The 19,659-nt window shown below is 38.3% G+C and overlaps 1 protein-coding gene across 15 annotated transcripts in view; it reads left to right on the top strand.

Annotated features, from left to right (window-relative positions):
• Positions 1-19,659, top strand: part of PIAS2 (protein inhibitor of activated STAT 2) — a 130,191-nt gene that overhangs the window by 82,131 nt on the left and 28,401 nt on the right. For 5 of the 15 annotated variants that reach the window (XM_064577644.1, XM_054510309.2, XM_054510308.2 and 2 more), the window contains one exon: positions 863-5,764. The exons of 3 other annotated variants lie outside the window; for them this stretch is intronic. In XM_064577644.1, coding sequence (XP_064433714.1) covers positions 863-1,045 — 183 coding nt within the window. In that variant the 3' untranslated portion in view covers positions 1,046-5,764. Of the gene's footprint in view, positions 1-828; positions 5,765-7,304; positions 8,313-19,659 lie in introns of those variants that run through there. 7 more of the 15 variants (XR_010407192.1, XM_064577649.1, XR_010407193.1 and 4 more) reach the window with 7 other exon arrangements.

Raw genomic sequence — 19,659 nt, forward strand, 5'->3', positions numbered from 1 at the left:
TTCTCACGTAAAATATTCTGTGGTGACAAAATAAAGCTGTTAGCTCCTATCTCTCTGCTCCTCTTGGACAATATTAGAGTATTAAACTCGGGTTTGAATTTGGGAGTCAGCAATCAAGATGGTAAGGAAACTTGAAATATGAGTTCTGAGAGGGTGGGTATGGAGTCTCACAAGGAAGATTATATTAGATTAGATCTTTAAGATTTATTCCAAAATTTTGTGATTATGTGGGATACTTCTCTATTCTGAACATCCTGTCGTAGTTAGCTACCATGTAGTCTCTGTTTTAGAATGAATGCTGTGTTCCTGATTACACAGGTATCATTTCATGTATGTCCAAAGGATTCAGAGTGGCACTTTTGAGTTGATCAATCTTAACATTATTCCTAAAGAGTCTGATTGATAGTAAAGTGTGAAAGTATTACTGAATTTTACATTGGCATTTTTGCTTAATACCATTAGAAATAAGTATTTGCTAGCCTTTTTGATGTGATTTAAACCTGGTATAAAACAGTTAGCAAATTCTTTTGGAGGTTAAGTATGAGTCATAATTGTGGGGCCAATATATACTATTAAATAATTTTGATTATTGTTGACATTTTTATACTTGTACCTATATATGTGGTCAGCAAACATTCTGCAAGATTTGAGAAAATGAAAAATATGCTGCACTCACTAAACCGTAAAAGAGCTAACTAAATTCATGCCACCTTCCATCCAAAGATGTGAAGTTTTGAGAAATTTCTAAATCCCACTGGGATTTAAATATGTGGCTATCACGTGTGCATATCTAACAATTTCTAGTCTCTTTATTTAAAATCAATGTAGCCTCTTCCTCATCGGCATCATTGTTTGTTTCAAGCAGTACTGTCCTCCTATGTTTTTGGATAGTCTCACCTCACCCCTAACAGCAAGCAGTACGTCTGTCACCACCACCAGCCCCCATGAAAGCAGTACTCACGTTAGTTCATCCAGCAGCAGGAGTGAGACAGGGGTCATAACCAGCAGTGGAAGTAACATTCCTGACATCATCTCATTGGACTAAAGGAAAACTCACTCGATTCTAGGAATCATTCATCAAAACTGTTCTTTCTTGGATCTCTGGTCCGTGGAAGCTATTTTTTTGGTAACAATTACTTTGATATTTATTGAAACGTCAGATGGATTCTTTTGCTTTCTGAGAGATGAACACAGATGACTGCAGCAAGAACCAAATGACATGCAAGGATTTTTCTTACTCATGCTGTACTCTGAGCATCAGATACATTTGGCCATAACTGTATCTTCTCCAGAGACGGATTTCAATTTCATATGTTACTGGATGGATTCTACACACATCGGTTAAATTTTTTTTTGTTGTAATAAACAGCAATAAAATTATGTAAATATTCAAGTAAACTTTTTTCTAACTAAAAAAGATGTAATCAATGATTCTAAAATGACAGCAACTTTTGTTTAACCTGATGTGAAGGAAAAATACATGGAAGGAAGTCATGTTTGCTGAATGAGTCCTTTCCACAGAGATTTGTTCTGTTTCATCGAATAATGAAGTCTTGCTAAGTGGCCAGAGCTTGGCTCCACTTTTCTTCTGCAGTTCCTCTTTTCTTCCTGATTCCATCAAAGAAAAATGGCCTTTGTGTTACTTATTTTTCCCTGGTTGTCATTTACACTTTGATGTTGTTTGCTAGCAGTTGCAAAGGGAAGTTCTGGGATTTGGCTGCTCTTTATCAGTGATGGTGCTGAAGAACACTATGCAGATCCTGCCCTGATGTGTGTTATTTTTGGTAATTGTACATTCTCATTCTAGAGATTTCTACAAAATTGGGCTTGCCTTCTCGAAAAAGAAATTCTGTGCAGCCATTGAATGTTGAATGAAATGTTTTTGGAGTAACCTGTGGCTAGAATGTTCGTTAGAATTTTGTTTACCCTGACCCAGCAACATTGAGAGCTTTTTGAGGCAGTATAGAAGAACAGATTTGGGGGAAGTGGGATTAACAAAGTTTAATCTCTTCCTAGGAACTTCTTTTACTCATTTATTTTATAGAATAATATACAGATCTTTGTTGAAACTTTTCACATTTTAGTAACACTAACAAAGCAGATACGATTTAGAACTCTGGTCACATCTGTCACCAGTACAGTCTCAGTGATGATTTTCAAACTTAATTAGAAGACACAAACAACAGCAAGGCATGGGGACTGCATCGGATTTTCTGGTCCTTTTTTTTTTTTTTTTAAACAAGGAAATCTTTCCTGATACCATGAAGGACACACAGAGTTAGAAGTGTGTGAATTTAAGGTGAGGAAGGTTTGGGGAGGATGGTGCTGCAGCCCACTTTGAAAACCACTCACTCAGAGTGTTCTTGATTTTAAATCCCTCAGGAGGCCGAGTTTTACCCTTAGAGAAACATTTCTATCCACATTTTATATTACCCTTTGCTTCATTTGGCCCCCTAAATTTTTGAGTTCTCAAGGAATTCATACTTCTCTAATGTTTATCTTTCTCCCCCTAACTGTATCTACTTTAAAAATAAAAATCCCTTTTTAAAAATGACTAATCTGATTTCTCAGACTTAAGTGCCCAGATGAAGAGTACCGATTTCAGTTAGAACAGGGACACATCATATTACTTCAGGGTTGATGTAACTCCAGGAAGCTGACTTGTCACTGCTTGGGTGGTTTTTGTTTTTAAACACCTCAAGTTTTCATGGCCGCTGTGCTCCTTTTGTACTGATTTAATTTTATGTGATTTTCTGCATCATCCCTCCTTTATCTACATCATCCCTTTATGTATTATTCCTTTTGGAGAGCTGCTTAATGAAAAACGTGGCAACAAACCAGAATCTTCTTACAGTGGTTGCACCATTGTTGCCGGTTTTACCTTCTTAGGCACTAGATTTCCAGTCCATGTTACAGGCCTTTGGTCCACATAGAGAATTTCTTCCTCGTAAAATTTTATGTTGCTGCTCTAAATACAGATGCAATCTCTGTTAACTCTGTAATCAGATAGAAAACGGAACTCCGATTTGTGTGGTATAATTTGTTAATAAATAAATGATGTATATTTGTTACCATTTTGTTACCCTTTAGATTTTCAGACTCCCCCCTCCCCAACGTAATCAACAAAGTTTTATAAGGTTAAATGAAAATATATTCATAGAAATTATTTACTTGGTTCTTGTAACCGATACCTCTGTGCTTTTATAGTTGTGCTTTGTTTCCTTTTTACTATTTTATGTGAACAGTTTTAGTGTTCATTTTTGGTGCTTTATACTGAAATTACATAAAATTTTAATTTATACAGGCGACTAACATTTTTAAAAATACACTTTTAAGTTTGTAATCTTAAAATTGGGGCTTTTATGTATATATCTTTGAAGGTGAGTACTTTTCTTTATGCTTTTGCCTTACAACAGCATGATCATTAAGTCATTATCCTTTTTTTTTTTTTTTTTTTTAAGCATGGTCACCAAATACTTCTACCGAGACCCTGACTTTTTAATAGTTTATTTTGCTTGCCCAGATTTCTGCTTAACCAAGTGTAATGCAGTTTCAGAGGAGGTTGTCTTAGCTGTTACGTAGATGTCAGCCAACTAGTGATTATGTGGAGTATCTTGTTTAAGGAAAGGAACTGCAGACTGCAGCTACTAGTCTCCTCTTACAAACGCTGAGGTAACAGGTGGTTTTGATCCTTATTCACGTAGAAATGTTAAGGCTTACCTTGATTTGGTGACTCCCGATGTTGTAATTGGTGTTAAATATAGCTTCAGAGCTAAACTCTGCTTACATTCACTAACTTTCTGACCCTTAGGTGAGCCACTTTAGGATTCTTGTAATTTCCATTTCTGCCCAGTAGAAGGTAAATGCCTTTACCAAAAGGTAAAAATACTTGGCATCTGTCATAGGGTAATTAATTATAAGGGTAAATGCAATATTAGCGTTAAATTTAGTTTATGTGGCATTTATCTTACAATGTGCCTCAGGAAAGCTGGGATGAAAATACTATGATTAGGGGAGGATTGTAAGTATAGTAAGTAAGTTGAGCCATGACTCTTGACATGAAACAAGTTTCCCTAGGGTAGAATCTTAAAAGAGTTTGAAGAAAGATTAAAATGTTGGATTTTAGGTGAAGTGGTATTCAACAGAGACTATTCAGGACTTGTTGACATTAGACCTTTCAGGCGTTCTGCCTTCAGGCCAGTCCTGGACACTAGTCACTTAGTAACCAAGTCTGTTTTTCTTCCGCTAATATTCATTAGTTACATTTTATCTTTTTAAGTAAATTTGATTTTTATAAAATAGCATTAGTTTAATTCTCATATACGCCTTTTATTTCTCTTTAGCCCCCAATTGGTACAAAAGCAGTTCACTATGTACTCCCCCCCCCCTTTTTTTTAAGTAAACACTTGTTTTCCTAATTTTTTTCATTTTGAAAAAATGCAGAGCTGTGCGTCATTTAAACTTGGGTGTGATGTGTTTTGTGGCCCCGGATTCCACGTGCTCTGGGAGCTTATTGTCAGGAAGATCTGTGATTGATGATTCAATCTGATTCACCCATTTTTTCTGCTGCAGTTCTACATGAATATGGTGAAACTTGTGGAAAACAATTTAAGAATTTCTCTTTTTTAAGAGCCTGATGCTCCTGTCAAATGAATGACTTGGTTTGTAAGCCCCCCCTTTTTTTGTTATTAGGAGCCACACTCCCAATTCCTAGGAGAAACAAATAAAGCTATATAAAAGTGCCCATTCTTCTTTAATGCTTGCCTGATTCAATAATGTTTTTGTTTTTTCTATTTATGTCAGTAATGCATGCTCACTGTGGAAAAATTAGACCATACAGAAAAGTATAAAAAATAAGCACTTTGACATTTTTGCATATTTCTTGCCAGTCTCTCTGCTACTCATGAGTGTTTTTACATAGTTTTATTCATTCTCAATATAATTTGGGTCTTGGTTTTTTTCTCAGTCTACACGTCATTAAAAACTCAACTTTTATTAATTGCATGATATTCCATTGTATGGATGTGCCATGATTCACATAACCTTTCCCCATTGGACATTTTAGATTGCATCTCATAAAGTTACAGTGAATGTCTTTGTGTATAAATTATTTCCTTAGGATGAATTACTAGAGATGGAATTTCTGGGTCAAGGATACAAACAGTTTTGTAGTTCTTGATTCATTTTTCCACATGATTTTACTGATTTATACTCCAACCGTATGATATGAGAAGAACTCTTTAACCATATTTTCCAAGAATATACACCATTCATCTCTGTGCTGGCATCTGCACTAAGACCCTCTGCCTTTCTGACCCTGGTGAGCTGGGCTGATTTGGAAGTAATTGGCAAAGATTTTCCCGGACTGTCTCAGTTTCAGCTTCATCTATTTGACATGTTCCAGATACACCTGCCTAAGGATATCCAAATAATTTTTCACATAATTTTACTTGCCCTGTGAAATAGCCCATTGTCAGACTATGTTTTCTATTTTTAGTTAGAAAATCTTGACACTTTTTTTTTTTTTTAACCATTTGTACCTAGGGCCAGCCCTTAGTAGCCAGCTTTCTTTTTTTCCTCTTTCTGTAGGCTCCATTTTGGGCTTTCTCAGCTCCCCAAAGCCAGTAGGATCTCCTGAGCCAAAGGCAGTCCAAGCCAAACTGGAAGCGTGGTAAGGCTGACCAACAAAAGCAGGGCCGAGCTTCGCTTGTTTCACTTTGTATTCTTTTGTGTTTCCAGTGACATCTGGGTGTCCTAAGGGCAGCTCTGTGGCAAAAACAAAAAAACAAACCCCCCCCCCCCAAAAACAGATTGCTATTTCAAATGTTCAAGGTGTATTATTTTCTTGATTGGCATACCACATAATTTTCCAGACTGCTTTTTATTTCAGAATGGCTTTTAAAGCTGCTTCATTCTGTGTTCTCAAAGCTTAACTCTTTTAAGTGAAGAAGAGGGTTGTGTTATAAAATAGAACATGTCTCTTATTTTGGCCTTCACCAAACTATTCACATATTCAGTGTGTCTTACAAATGTGTGTGGGATAGAGTAGAATAAAAGATCTAGTCCCAGACTTCAAAGGGCTCCTAATCAGCTTTTCAAAAATAAAGGGTTCTTACCTACTAACAGGCATTGTGCTAAGAATTTTACAAAAATGTCTCATTCCTTACATTTGCCCTACAAAGGAAAGTGGTATGGTCCTCATTTTACAGATGAAGGAATAGATTTAAGTTTCTCAGTGGACTTGGGAGTCTGAAACAGACCTACCTCAAAAGCCCTCTGATTAAATGGAAGTGACATTAATCAGCTAGGTTATTTAGGAATCTAGACCTAAGATTATAAGAACTGATTTTAGGTGATGGCCACAGGAATAAGGAAGGAGTGGACCCTGAAGCCATTTCAAAGGAAGACTCCAGATTCAGTGGCGTGAACAGATGAGTGAGGGCTGAGTCCATTTCTCAAGCCTGGGTAACCAGGATAATGGATCTGTTTACAGAGAGAGGATGCAGTTAAAATAGGCATTAGTCATTTAGGGGAGGCAATGAGGAGTTTGATGTTAAGCATGAGATTTCAAAAGGGAAGGGCCTATGAAACTCATGTTTGCTTTTCTGCAGTCTTGAAGATGTGAAGCCTTCCTTCATTGTTTCCACTCTCACTGGTCTCCATTCTGTAGATCTAGTCCCTCCCAGTTGCCCATCCACTCTCTCTGCTAAACCATGCTCACTGCGTCTCCACATTTCCTCTGGATTTTTTCTCTTCACTGCCTTGTTACCTCAAGTCTGGCCATACCCTGCATCTCTCACCAGTGTGGGCTGTGTTTACATTCCACATAACTGAAGAAGTGGGTGGCTGCTGCCCTTCCTCTATTGTAATTTCTAAACATTTCTCCCCAGGCCTGTGACAAAAATCTGCCCCATTTGCAGCCCAGGCGAGGTTTTACTGTTAGCTGCTTGTACTCTTACCAAGTAACCTGACCACGTCCTTGGATTTGCTGAAGGCTTCATTTCCTGACTCAGTGTTTCTTGCCATCTCTAACTTTGTAGTCCTTCTCAGTCTTCAACGTTTTGATGGATGATCCATCCAGCAGTCTAGCTTGTGAGATTTTTGGTTACTTCTGATATTTTCTTGCACTGAAACGCCCAGTTTCCTCTGTAGTTCTTGTCTACCTTAGACTGCTCCTCCATTATTACAGCCTCAAAAGTATCCCCAGATCCCTCCTTCAGGGTCAACCATCCGTCCTTTGATTTGGCATCACATGCTGCTTTTGCCCATTCTTGTCGATTATTACAAATGTTACTCCTTTTCAGAACACACCTGTCTCCGCAGATGACCTTGCTTCCTAATGCACGCAGAAGATTCAGTTTGCCAGCGTGATTTCTCTCCACCTGTGCCCATCTTCATTCTCCTTCATTCCAGTCTCAGAGGATGAGGTGGGCCTTCAGGCCAGTTCAGCCCCATGGACTTCTGACTCTTGTTTCCTGTCATCTTCAGGACCTTCATCCCACTCCTCCTTTTCTGAATGTCTTTCACTTCTCTGCTGCTGCTTTTGGCTTACAGAAGTCTCAGTCATCAAATACTAGGTCCTGTGTTACATGCCAGGCATTGTATCAGGCACTCAGAACACAGGATAGATAAATACCTAACCTTCACCAAAGTTGTGATTCAGTAGAATAAAGATGAGTGAAATAGGGAGATTACAGTGCAGTGGTAAAAGGCAAAATAGAGGGTGCTACGGTAGCACGTAGATGAGGCAACTGGCTGATCGTATGGAAGTGTCCGATGAGTAGGACCATGGCAGTTGATTAGTTGTCAAGAGAACCGAGAATGTTCAGAATAGCTGCATGTTTGTGTAAGAAATCATGCCGGGCCTTATAAAGCAGTGAGAAGGCACTGAGGAGTTCTCGTGATCATTAACAGTTGGGCAGCATTGGTTGAGTTTGGTATGATTGTCTCCATTTTACAAATGTGGGAACAGATCATGAGAGGGTGAGTGACTTGTTTGTGGCCCTGCAGCTTGTGTGAGGCAGGTGAGGTGAGGCAGGCTTCAAATCCAGCTTTTAACCACCTCAGTCTGTTCATGATCATTCTATCTAAAAAGTAGGTGTTAACTATCCTTTATCATATCACTGTTTATATTTCTATATGGCACTTGTCACAACCTGTGTTTATATGTTGGTTCACTGTGTATTGTCTGTTTCCCTTACTAGATTGTAAGCTCCGTGAGGGCAGGGATGATCTCATGTCACATGCATCCCAGAGCCTAACAAGGTGTGTGGTGCATAGTAGGTGCTCAATAAATATTTATAAATGAAGAAGTGGTGGATAACTGTTTGTATTTGACTTGTGCTGACAGGGAAATAATTTAATACCCGAGCAGCAGGCTTTCACCAAGAGAGGAAAACAAGAGGAAATACATGTTTGGGGCAGAGGATAGAGGTGACACATGCTTGGGATTTGGGAGGAAGTCAGAAGACTCCAGAATCTTTCAGGGGCAAGCACTGGGAATGGGGAATTTTAGGGCAGTGCACACTGAGGAAAATAAGGTGAAGTAGGTATTGTATTTAAACCTGAAAGCCTAAATGACCCCCTTGCAGACCCAGTCTCCTGTGTGTGTATATGACTGGGAAATTTGTATAATCTATATACATAGGACCACTCATCTGGGTCAGGTACACCACACTGAGTTACACAATACAATTGTAGATGTAGCTCTGATTTATCAACCTCAGTCTCTCAAAGCTAACAATTTGACCCAAGTCGTCATTGGAGTCTGTACTTTGGAACTGGAGCAAGAATCAGTTAACCCAATGTTTCTGGAAATCAGGCCCACATGCCATTAGATGAGCAACAGGCTTATCCTGTAACATATGGGTAGTATTGAAACCATGAAAATGCAAGAGCTCAACCTGAGAAGTCAGTGAGAAAAGAGCTAGGAAAGGAACACAACAAAGAGATTGAGAAGGAGCACCTGAGGTAGAAAGGAAATCAGGAGTGATATTACAGAGTCCAAAACAATAGAGCATTCCAAGAAGAGAGTGGAGTTAAAAGCTTCTATAATGTAAAAAGTATCCAGTAAAAGAACTAATTTCAGAAACACTGTATTTGATTGAATCTATACCTGATTGATTGTAACAACTTTGTGTAAACAAAGGGAAAAACCTAATTAAACTAGGACCCCATTGCTTTCAACCGCATTGATTGTAAGATAAAGCTCATTAAAATGTGGGGGAGGAGTGAATATGCATCCTGGAATTTAAGAGTTATGATAATCTGTATCTTCCTTTGGTTTTCTCAACCTGGCCATATCTAGTAATTTCACCAAGAACAAGTTCAGTGGAATGATGAGGGTAAATCTAGGTTGCAGTGGGATGAGGACTGCAAAGTACAGAAATGAAGTGTGCAAATATAGACAACTCAGCTGGTCTGATGAAGGGTGAGGCTGTAGCAGTAGAAATGTGTATGGTGGAGGGAATTTATTTTTTTTTTTTTTTAAAGAGGGGAAAAACTGGAGTCTTAAGTTTCCATGCTAATTAGATGCAGACGGTAGGAGAGGGAGAAGTGAATGTGGGTAGTGCAGTAGGGGTTGGCCAAGATCATTGGTACATCTAGGTCCCTGAGCAAGAGGGGGAAGTTGGGATCCATATCAGAGGCAGATGAGGGATGGATATGGACACAGTTGTGTCAGGTAGCAGAGAGTATAATGTTTTCATCTAATGGTTTTGCTTTTATGTTTTTGAGAACCAAGTGAAATGGCCAGTTCCAGAAATGGGAAGGAGGTGAGAATGGAGGTACAAAGTCAAGAGAGATAGAAATAGCAAGTGTTAGTGAGGCTGTGGAGAAAAGGGAACTTTTGTGCCTGTGGGAATGTAAATTGGTGCAGTTACTCTGGAAAACAGTATGAGGGTTTCTCAAAAAATTAAAAAGAGACCATATGATCCAGCAATTCCATTTCTGGGTATTTATCTGAAGAAGATGAAAACAAATTCAAAAAAAGATATATGCACCCCTATGTTTGTTGTAACCTTATTTGCACTAGCCAAGATAGGAAGCAACCTAAGTGACCTTCAGATTGAATAGATTCAATAGATGAATGGATAAAGATGTGTATATACACACAGTGGAATACTATGCAGCCATAACAATGGTGAGATCTTGCCATTTGCACAACATGGATGGACATAGAAGGTATTATGTTAAGTGAAATAAGTCAGAAAGACAAATGCCATATGATTTATTTCACTTATATATGGAATCTAAAAAAATCAAAAGGCAGAAACAGACATACAAATACAGAGAACAAACTCGTGGTTGCCAGAGGGGAGGGGGTGCAGGTATGGATGAAATAAATACGTGAAGAGGATTAAGAGGTACAAACTTCCAGTTAGAAGTTAGGGATGAAAAATATAGAGAATATAGTCAGACATATTGCAACAATTTTGTGTGTTAACAGATGGTAGCTATACTTACGAGCATTTCATAATGTATGTAATTGTTGAACCACTCATTTTACACCTGAAACTAACATTGTATATCAACTAGAAATTTAAAAAGAAAAGACAACAGAGATAGTTTGAAATAGTCTTAGAATGGGAAAGAGAATGGGCTAGAACAGCAATGAGCTGGACACTATAGGTTTAACAGTGGCATCCGTTTTTCTGTGGGACTTTTCAGCAGTGCTCATTGGTAAAGTCTACTTATTCAAGGCTGGGTTTTTGTAAAGTTGGTGCAACAGAAGAATGACAGGAATAACATCTTGAGGATGCTGGCAAGTAGTTGACACAAAGCTCAGCTGCTGTCACACTCCTGAAATTACTCTTGCTGAAGTCAAAATGTGCACATAATTGTCAAGTTCCGTGGACTTGACTTTCAACTTCAACATCTGCATTTGACACAGTCTCTTCTGTTCCTTGGTTTTTGTGACAACACAATTCTTTTTCTTATTACTCCAGGAACTCCTTTTCTTCTCTCTGCTACATGTGGGTGTAACTTTGCTTGGTTGGCTGCCTCTCCCAGCCACTTGACCCACGTTCCTTGTTACACTGAACTACTCCGCTAGGATGTAAGTTCCACGAGAGCTAAGATCTTTGTTTCTTTTGTTAACCACACTCTTGTAAGTGTCTAGAATAGTTTTACTTTTAACCTATGTCATTATATTTGAGGTGAGTTTCTTGTAGATGGCATATGATTGGTGTTTGTTTTTTGTAGAACCTTTATTGAGCTATAATTCACATATGGTTTTAGTTTGCAAGGGCTGCTATAAAACTCATAAGGTGTCAGCAGGGTCGGTTCCCTCTAAGGGCCTTGAGGAAGATCTATTCCAGGCCTCTCTCTGGCTTGTAGATGGTCGTCTTCACTCTATGTCACTTCACAGTCTTCCCTCCATGCCTGTCTCTGTGTCCAAGTTTCCCCTTTTAATATGGACACTGTTTATATTGGATTAGGGCCCACTGTAATGACCTCATTTTAATTTGATTGCTTCTAAAGATTCTATCTCCAAATAAGGCCATATTTTGGTGTTAGAACTCCAACATAACTTTTTTTGTGTGGGACACAATTCAACCCATAACACACATGTAGCTCACTCATTCAAAGTGTACAATTCATTGGTTTTTTGTATATTCACCGAGTTGTGTAACCATCACAACTTTTTTAGAACATTATCCTCACCCCCAAAAGAAACTTTGTACCCATTAGCAACCACTCACCCCTGGGTGAAGGAAGAAGTCTAGGCTTTCCATTCAACCTTTGCTGACGGGTAGCGATGGAACCCAGAGTTTTTCCTGTGGTGTTTGACTAGAGTGATTATTGTCTAAAGTATTTAAAAAAAAAAAAAAAACTAAGATATCAGAGTGTTTTGTTTTCTCAATTAAAAGGCCATATGGCAAGTGTTGGCTAATAGAAATCTCTAAGGAAAGAGCTTCTGCAGATTGCTAGAACTACTTGTAAGAAACATACAGTTAAAGGGGCGCCTGAGTGGCTCAGCCATTTAGCGTCTGCCTTCGGCTCAGGTCATGATCCCAGGGTCCTGGGATCCAGCCCCGCATCGGGCTCCCTACTCAGCGGGAAGCCTGCTTCTCCCTCCCACTCCCCCTGCTTGTGTTCCCTCTCTCGCTGTCTCTCTCTGTCAAAAAATAAATAAAAATCTTTAAAAAAAAACAAACATACAGTTTAAAATGGTGGTTAATCTCAGGTTGTGTGAGATGATTCTGTTAATCTGTTGTTCATATGGCATCTTTCTTTCTTCTTTCCTTCTTTCCTTCTTTCCTTCTTCCTTTCTTCCTTTCTTCTTTCTTTGTTTTTTGCAAAGCTCTTTAAATTTCAGTGAACTCCATGTTGATTACGGACTCGGAATAGATGGGTAGCCTTAGTGTGGTTTTGTCATCCCCTTCTCCTTGGCAGCTATGGCAGAACAATACCAGAGAAGGATTTCAAAGGTGGAGGAGTAGGAGAAAGCGATATGTGTATATCTCTTCTGAATACAGAAGTAATACTCATTACACACACACACACACACAAATCTGGGGCACCTGGGTGGCTCAGTCGTTAAGCATCTGCCTTCGGCTCAGGTCATGATCCCAGGGTCCTGGGATCGAGCCCCGCATCAGGCTCCCTGCTCCACGGGAAGCCTGCTTCTCCCTCTCCTACTCCCCCTGCTTGTGTTCTCTCTCTCGCTGTGCCTCTCTCTGTCAAATAAATAAATATCTTAAAAGAAAACAATCTGAAATTAGGATTAAAGAGATAATTCACCCAGAGAGAATTATATTTTTAGCCTCACATTTGTTTTCTTTCAATTTGCTGCCTATTTGTTAACATGAAAGCTTCATTAATAGGCATCTCAAGAGATTATAACTGTTTGAGACTTAATTGTTTCTTAAATCATATTCCTGTACCTCTCATCGGAGAAAAGACAGAAAGTCTAGCAAAAGCTCTGGCCACTGGGTTTGGTGATGTGGAAGGCATCAGGGACCCTCACAAAGGCAGTTTCAGTAGAGTGGTGAGAACGAGAGCCTGACTTGGAGGGGCTCATGAGGCAGTGGGGGAGAGGAAGTGAAGGCGGTGGTTCCTGGCAAGCATGCAGCGATTTTTAATGCTGAGGCCTAAGGTATGTTCATAGAAGGGGTGCTGAGGTCGGGGAGGAAAGGCAAGATTTTTAAAGGAGAGGATGTCAAGGAACTGAGAGGCCAGGGTTGGAAGGGCCATCCATGCAGATATTGAGATCACCAAGAAACGCAACAGGAGTAGTAGTGGACAGAGGAACTGAGCCAGGGGCTGGCTTCAGGGAGTGGTGAGTGACCTGCAGGCCCGTAGATGACTGCACCAAGGAGGGGTGGTATCATTTGATCATAGGAGCTGGAGGTTTTCAGGGAAGTGAAAGGGAGAATCATCTGGAATCAGTAATTGGTCCGTCTGCTGGTGGGAGGAGTGAGAAAAAGTATATCCCCTAAAGAGGGTTGCAGGGTAAGCAGGGTCCTCGGGAGAGCCAGGGTTCTGCTAGATCAAGACATTGAAGGGAAATTTCAGAGAATGGATGAGAATACAGGGGATGATGTTGATGATGGATGGACCCTGAGTTGCAGAGGACACACTGGAAGGTTTGGAGGATTGAGAAATAATGGGGGATGTTAGGTGGGGGAATGTGCAGAGCCTTATGGGATAAGAGTCTAAGTGGATGTGGGATTCTCTGGCTTCATGTAATGACAGATTAACAGGGATGAGGGCATGATGGCATTTTTCATGCTAGTGTCTGTGTGTGTGTGTGTGTATATACACACACACACACACATATACACATTTGTATCAGTTTTATTGAAATACAACTCCTATGCAGTTTACCCATTTAAAGTATATAACTCATTGGTTTCTAGTATATTCAGAGTTGTGTACCATGACTACAGTCAATTTCAGAACATTAGCTTCACCTCCCAAAAGAAACTCCATACCCATTAGCAATCACCCATCCCCAACCATCCATCACACCCCACAGCACTAGGCAAGCACTAATCTACTTTCTTTCTATATATTTGCCTATTCTGAACATAAAATATGTGACCTTTTGTGACTTCTTTCAGTTAGCACCCAATGTTGTAAAACTTCATCCAGGTTGTAGCATATACTACAGCAGTTCGTTCCTTTTTATGGCTGAATAATATTCCATTGTATGGATGTACCATACATATATTTATCTGTCCACCAGTTGGTTGACATTTGGGTTGTTTCCATCTTTGGCTATTATAAATAATGGTACTATGAATATTTGTGTATAAGTAATAATGTGGACGTATGTTTTTGTTTCTCTCAGGTATATACCTAGGAGAGGAATTGCTGGGTCATATGGTAACTCCAGTTTAACATTTTGAGGAACTACCAGACTGTTTTCCAAAGTGGCTACACCGTTTTAAATTCCCTTCAACAAAGAAATCAGGGCTCTGATTTCTTCTTATCCTCACCATTTGTTTTTTGTTTATTATTTGGTTTCTAATTATAGCCTTCCTAGTGGGTTTGATACGTTACCTGATTATGGTTTTGATTTACATTTCTCTAATGATGTTAACCATCTTTTCACATGCTGATTGGTTATTTGTATATCTTCTTTGGAGAAATGTCTGTTCAGATCCTTTGCCCATTTTTTTTTTAAGACTTTATTTTTTTAGGGCAGCTTTAGGGTCATAAGAAAATTAAAGGGAAGGTACATAGATTTCTCATATAACCCCTGTCCTCACACATGCACAGCCTCCCCCATTATGAACATCCTCCACCAAAGTGGGACATTTGTTAACAGTTAATGAACCTACATTAAGACATCATAATCACCCAAAGTCCATAGTTTACATTAGTATTCACTCTTGGTGGTGCATATTAGATGGATTTGGAAAAATGTATAATGGTATGTATTCTTTATTGGAGTATCATACAGAGTATTTTCATTCCCCTAGAAATTCTCTGTACTCCCCCTATTTATCTCTCTCTCCCCCAGCCTTATCCCTGGCAGCCAGTGATCTTTTTTACTGTCTCCGTAGTTTGCCTTTTTCAGAATGTCATATAGTTTCGAATCATTCAATATGCAGCCTTTTCAGATTGACTTCTTTCACTTAGTAATATGCATTTAGGGTGCCTCTACTTCATGGTAAGAATATGTTCAATTTTGTAAGCAACTGTCAAACTGTCTTCCAAAGTGGTTGCACCATTTTGCTTTCCCACCAGTGGTGAATTTGAGTTCCATGTCCTCTACATCTTTGTCAGTATTTGGCATGTCCATGTTTTGGATTTTAACCATTTTAATAGCTATATAGCAGTATCTCATTGTTTTAATTCCCAATTCCCTAATGATGTGTGATGTTAAGTATCATTTCATATGCTTACTTTTCATTTGTACATCCTCTCTGGTGAGATGTCAGTTCAGATCTTTTGCCCATTTCTTAATTGGGTTGTTCATTTTCTTATTATTGAGTTTTAAGAGTTCTTTGTTTTGGAAAGCAGTCCTTTATCAAATATATGGTTTGCAAATGTCTTTTCTGAGTCTGTGGCTTATATTCTCTTCTCTTTACAGTGTCTTTGGCAGAGCAGAAGTTTTTAATTTTAATGAAGTCCAGTTTTTTTCTTTCATGGATTGTGGTTTTTGTGTTGTGTCTAAAAAGTCATCACCCAACCCAGTGTCATCTAGATTTTCTCCTATGTTACCTTCTACTAGTTTTACAGCTTGCATTTCACATTTAGGTCTGTGATTCATTTTGAGTTAACTTTTGTGAAGGGTATAAGGCTTCTGTCTGGATTTTTTTTTTTTTCATGTGGATATCTATTCTAGTACCATTTATTGAAAGATTATCCTTTCTCCATTGAATTACCTTTGCTCCTTTACCAAAGACCAGTTGACGGTATTTGTGTGGGTCTGCATCTAGGCTCCTTATTCTCTTCCATGGATCTGTTTGCCTATTCTTTTGCCAAGACCACACTGTCCTGAGTACTGTAGATTTATATTAGTTTTTTTTTTTTTTAAGATTTTATTTATTTATTTGAGAAAGAGAGAATGAGAGAGAGAGAGCATGAGAGGTGGGAGGGTCAGAGAGAGAAGCAGACTCCCTGCAGCAGGGAGTCCGATGCAGGACTCGATCCTGGGACTCCAGGATCATGACCTGAGCTGAAGGCAGTTGCTTAACCAACTGAGCCACCCAGGCGCCCCTATTTATATTAGGTCTTGAAGTCAGGTAGTGTCTGTCTGTTTTTCTTCAATATTGTGTTGGTTATTCTGGGTCTTCTGCCTCTGTATATAAACTTTAGAATCAGTTTGTCAATATCTACAAAATAACTTACTGGGATTTATATGAATCATATGAATATATAGATCATGTTGGAAAAAAAACCCTGACATCTTAACAATATTAAGTATTCATACCCATAAACATGGAATATCTATACATTTATTTATCTTCTTTGATTTCTTTCATCAGGGTTTTGCAGTTTTCCTTACGTAGATTTTATACATAATTTGTTAAATTTATACCTGAATATTTATTTGTTTTCCTTTGGTGTTAATAGTATTGTGTTTTTTGTTTCAAATTCCAGTTATTCATTATTGCTATATAAGAAAACAATTGACTTCATCCTCATCGCCTGCAACCTCCCTTAATCACTTGTTAGTTCTGGGAGGTTTTTTGTCCATTATTTTGGATTTTCTACAGAATCATGTCATCTGCAAACAAAGACAGTTGTATTTCTTCTTTCCCATTCTGTACACCTCTTACTGTCTTAACTGTATTAACTAGGACTTCCAGTATGATACTGAATCGGAGTGTAAGAGGTGACATCCTTGCCTTGTTGTTCCTGATCTTAGTGGAAAGATTGAGTTTCTCATCACTAAGTACGATGTTAACTGAATGTTTTTAGTCAATGTTTTTTATCAAGTTGAGGAAGTTCTTCTCTTTTCCTAGTTTGCTGAGCATTTTTATCATGAATGGGTCTTGGATTTAGTGAAATGCTTTGTCTGCATCTATGGATGTGATCATGTGTTTTTCTTCTTCGGCCTGTTGATGTGATGGATTATGTTAATTGATTTTTGAATGTTGAGACAGCCTTGCATACCTCAATAAATTGCACTTCGTCGTCGTGTATAATTCTTTTTATACATTGTTGGATATGATTTGCTATTTTGTTGGGGATTTTTGCAACTGTGTTCATGAGAGATATTGGTTTGTAGTTCTCTTGTAATGTCTGGTTTTGGTATTAGGGTGATGCTGGCCTCATAGGATTAGTTAAGAAGTACTCCCTCTGCTTCTGTTTTTTGGAAAAGTTTATAGAGAATTGGTATCATTTCATACTTAAATGTTTGGTAGAATTCAGTGAACCTCCCTGGTGCTTTCTGTTTTGGAAGCTGAATAATTATCAACTCAGTTTCTTTAGTAGATACAGGCTTATCCAGATTATTTATTTCTCCTTGTATGAATTTTGGTAGTTTATGTGTTTCAAGGAATTGGCTCCTTTCGTCTAGGTTATCAGATCTGTAGGCATGGAATTGTGCATAGGCTCCGTCATTACTCTTTTAATGTCCATGGTATCAGAAATGTCCCTCTTTCATTTCTTTTTTTTTTTTTTAAAGATTTTATTTATTTATTTATTTATTAGAGAGCGAGCGAGAGAGAAACAGCATGAGAGAGGAGAGGGTCAGAGGGAGAAGCAGGCTCCCCGCTGAGCCGGGAGCCCGATGCGGGACTCGATCCCAGGACCCCGGGATCATGACCTGAGCCGAAGGCAGTCGCCCAACCAACTGAGCCACCCAGGCGCCCCCTCTTTCATTTCTGATATGAGTTATTTGTATCTTCTCTCCTTTTTTCTTAATTAGCCTGGCTTCAGGTTTATCAATTTAACTGATTTGGGGTGGGGGAGGGGGCTGTGTTCATTGGTTTTTCTCTACTGATTTCCTGTTTTCAATTGCATTGATTTCTTCTTTAATTTTTATTATTTCTCTTCTACTCACTTTGCATTTAATTTGTTCCTCTTTTTCTAGTTTTCTAAAGTGGAAGCTTAGATGATTGATTTTAGATATTTCTTCTTTTCTAATATATACATTCAGTGGTATAAATTTTCCTCCAAGCAGTGCTATTTGCTATATCCCATAAATTTTGGTAAGTGGCATTTTCATTTTCATTTAATTGACAATATTTTAAAATTTCCCTTGAAACACTTTTGGCTCACATGTTATTTAGAAGTATGCTGTCTAATCTCCAAGCATTTGGGGGTTTTCTGCGTCCTCTCTTAATTGCTTTCTAATTTAATTCTGTTGTGGTCTGAGAGCATATTATATGTTTTCTGTTCTTTTAAACTTGCTAGGGTGTGTTTTACCCAGAATGTGGTCACTCTTGATGAGTGTGTGGGTTTGAGAAGAGTGTTGTCAGATGAAGTGTTCTATAGATGCCCCTTAGATCTGGTGGATGGCACTGTGCAGTTCCTTATGTCCTGATTTTGGGCCTGCTGGATCTGCCCATCCCTGGTAGGTGTTGAAATTTCCAACTGTGTGGTGGATGTATCCATCTCTTCTTGAGGTTCTATCCGGTTTTGCCTCAAATATTTTGACTTACTATTAGGTGCAGACACATTAAAAATTGCTCTGTCTTCTTGAAGAATTGACCCCATTATCCCTGATAGCTTTCCTCCTTCTGAAGTCTGCTTTGCCTGAAATTAATAGAGCTAGCTGTTCTAGCTTTCTTAGTGTTAGCATGGTACATCTTTTTCCATTCCTTTACTTTTTATTATCTCTGTCTTTATGTTTAAAGTGGGTTTCTGGTAGACAATATAGTTTGGTCTTGTTTTTTTTGATTCACTCTGGCAGTCTGTCTTTTAATTGGTGCATTTACACCATTGACATTTAAAGTGATTTTTTATATAGGTGGGTCAATACGTGCCATGTTTTTTCCTGCTTTCTGTTTGTTGCCCATGTTATTTGGGGTTTTTTTTTTTCCTCTTTTTCTGCATTTTATATTCCATTTTTTCTTTGTAGTATGCCAATTCTACCTTTTTTTATTTTTTATTTTTTTATTTTTATTTATTTTTAAATTCTACCTTTTTTTAAAAAACTTTTTTTTTTTTTTTTTTTTTTTTAGTGGTTGCCCTTGACTTTGCAATATACATTTACAGCTAATCCCTGTCATCTATCAAGTAATTCTGTACTGCTGCACGGGTAATGTAATGTGTCTTATACTGAGTATTCCCAATTCCTCCCTCTGTCTTTTATGATACTGTCCTTCAGTGAACTTACCCGTAGCTATAATCACTGAATATTTTATTGCTTTTATTATTTTGAACAAACTGTTCAAATAAGAATAAGAAAACTAAAAGATTTTATTTTACCTTCGTGTATTCCTCCTCTAATACTCCTCCTTTAAGCAGATCCGAGTTCCTGACCTACATCATTTTCCTTCTTTCAGAAGAATCTCTTTTAACATTTCTTGCTAGACAAGTCTGCAGTTAACAAATTCCCTTTATTTTTGTTTATCTGAGAGAGTCGTTATTTTGCCTTCACTTTTGAAGGTTAATTTGGCTAGTGACATAATTCTAGGTTGGTAGGTCTTTTTTCCCCCACCACTTTAAATATTTCACTGCACTCTCTTTTTCCTTATGTGGTTTCCGAAGATAAGTCAATGTAATTCTTACCATGGCTCCTCTTTAGGTAAG

This window comes from Mirounga angustirostris, unplaced genomic scaffold, assembly GCF_029215605.1.
Source record: "Mirounga angustirostris isolate CCGP_5_RB_7025 unplaced genomic scaffold, mMirAng1.0.hap1 SCAF_14, whole genome shotgun sequence".
In the NCBI taxonomy this organism is placed as follows: domain Eukaryota; kingdom Metazoa; phylum Chordata; class Mammalia; order Carnivora; family Phocidae; genus Mirounga; species Mirounga angustirostris.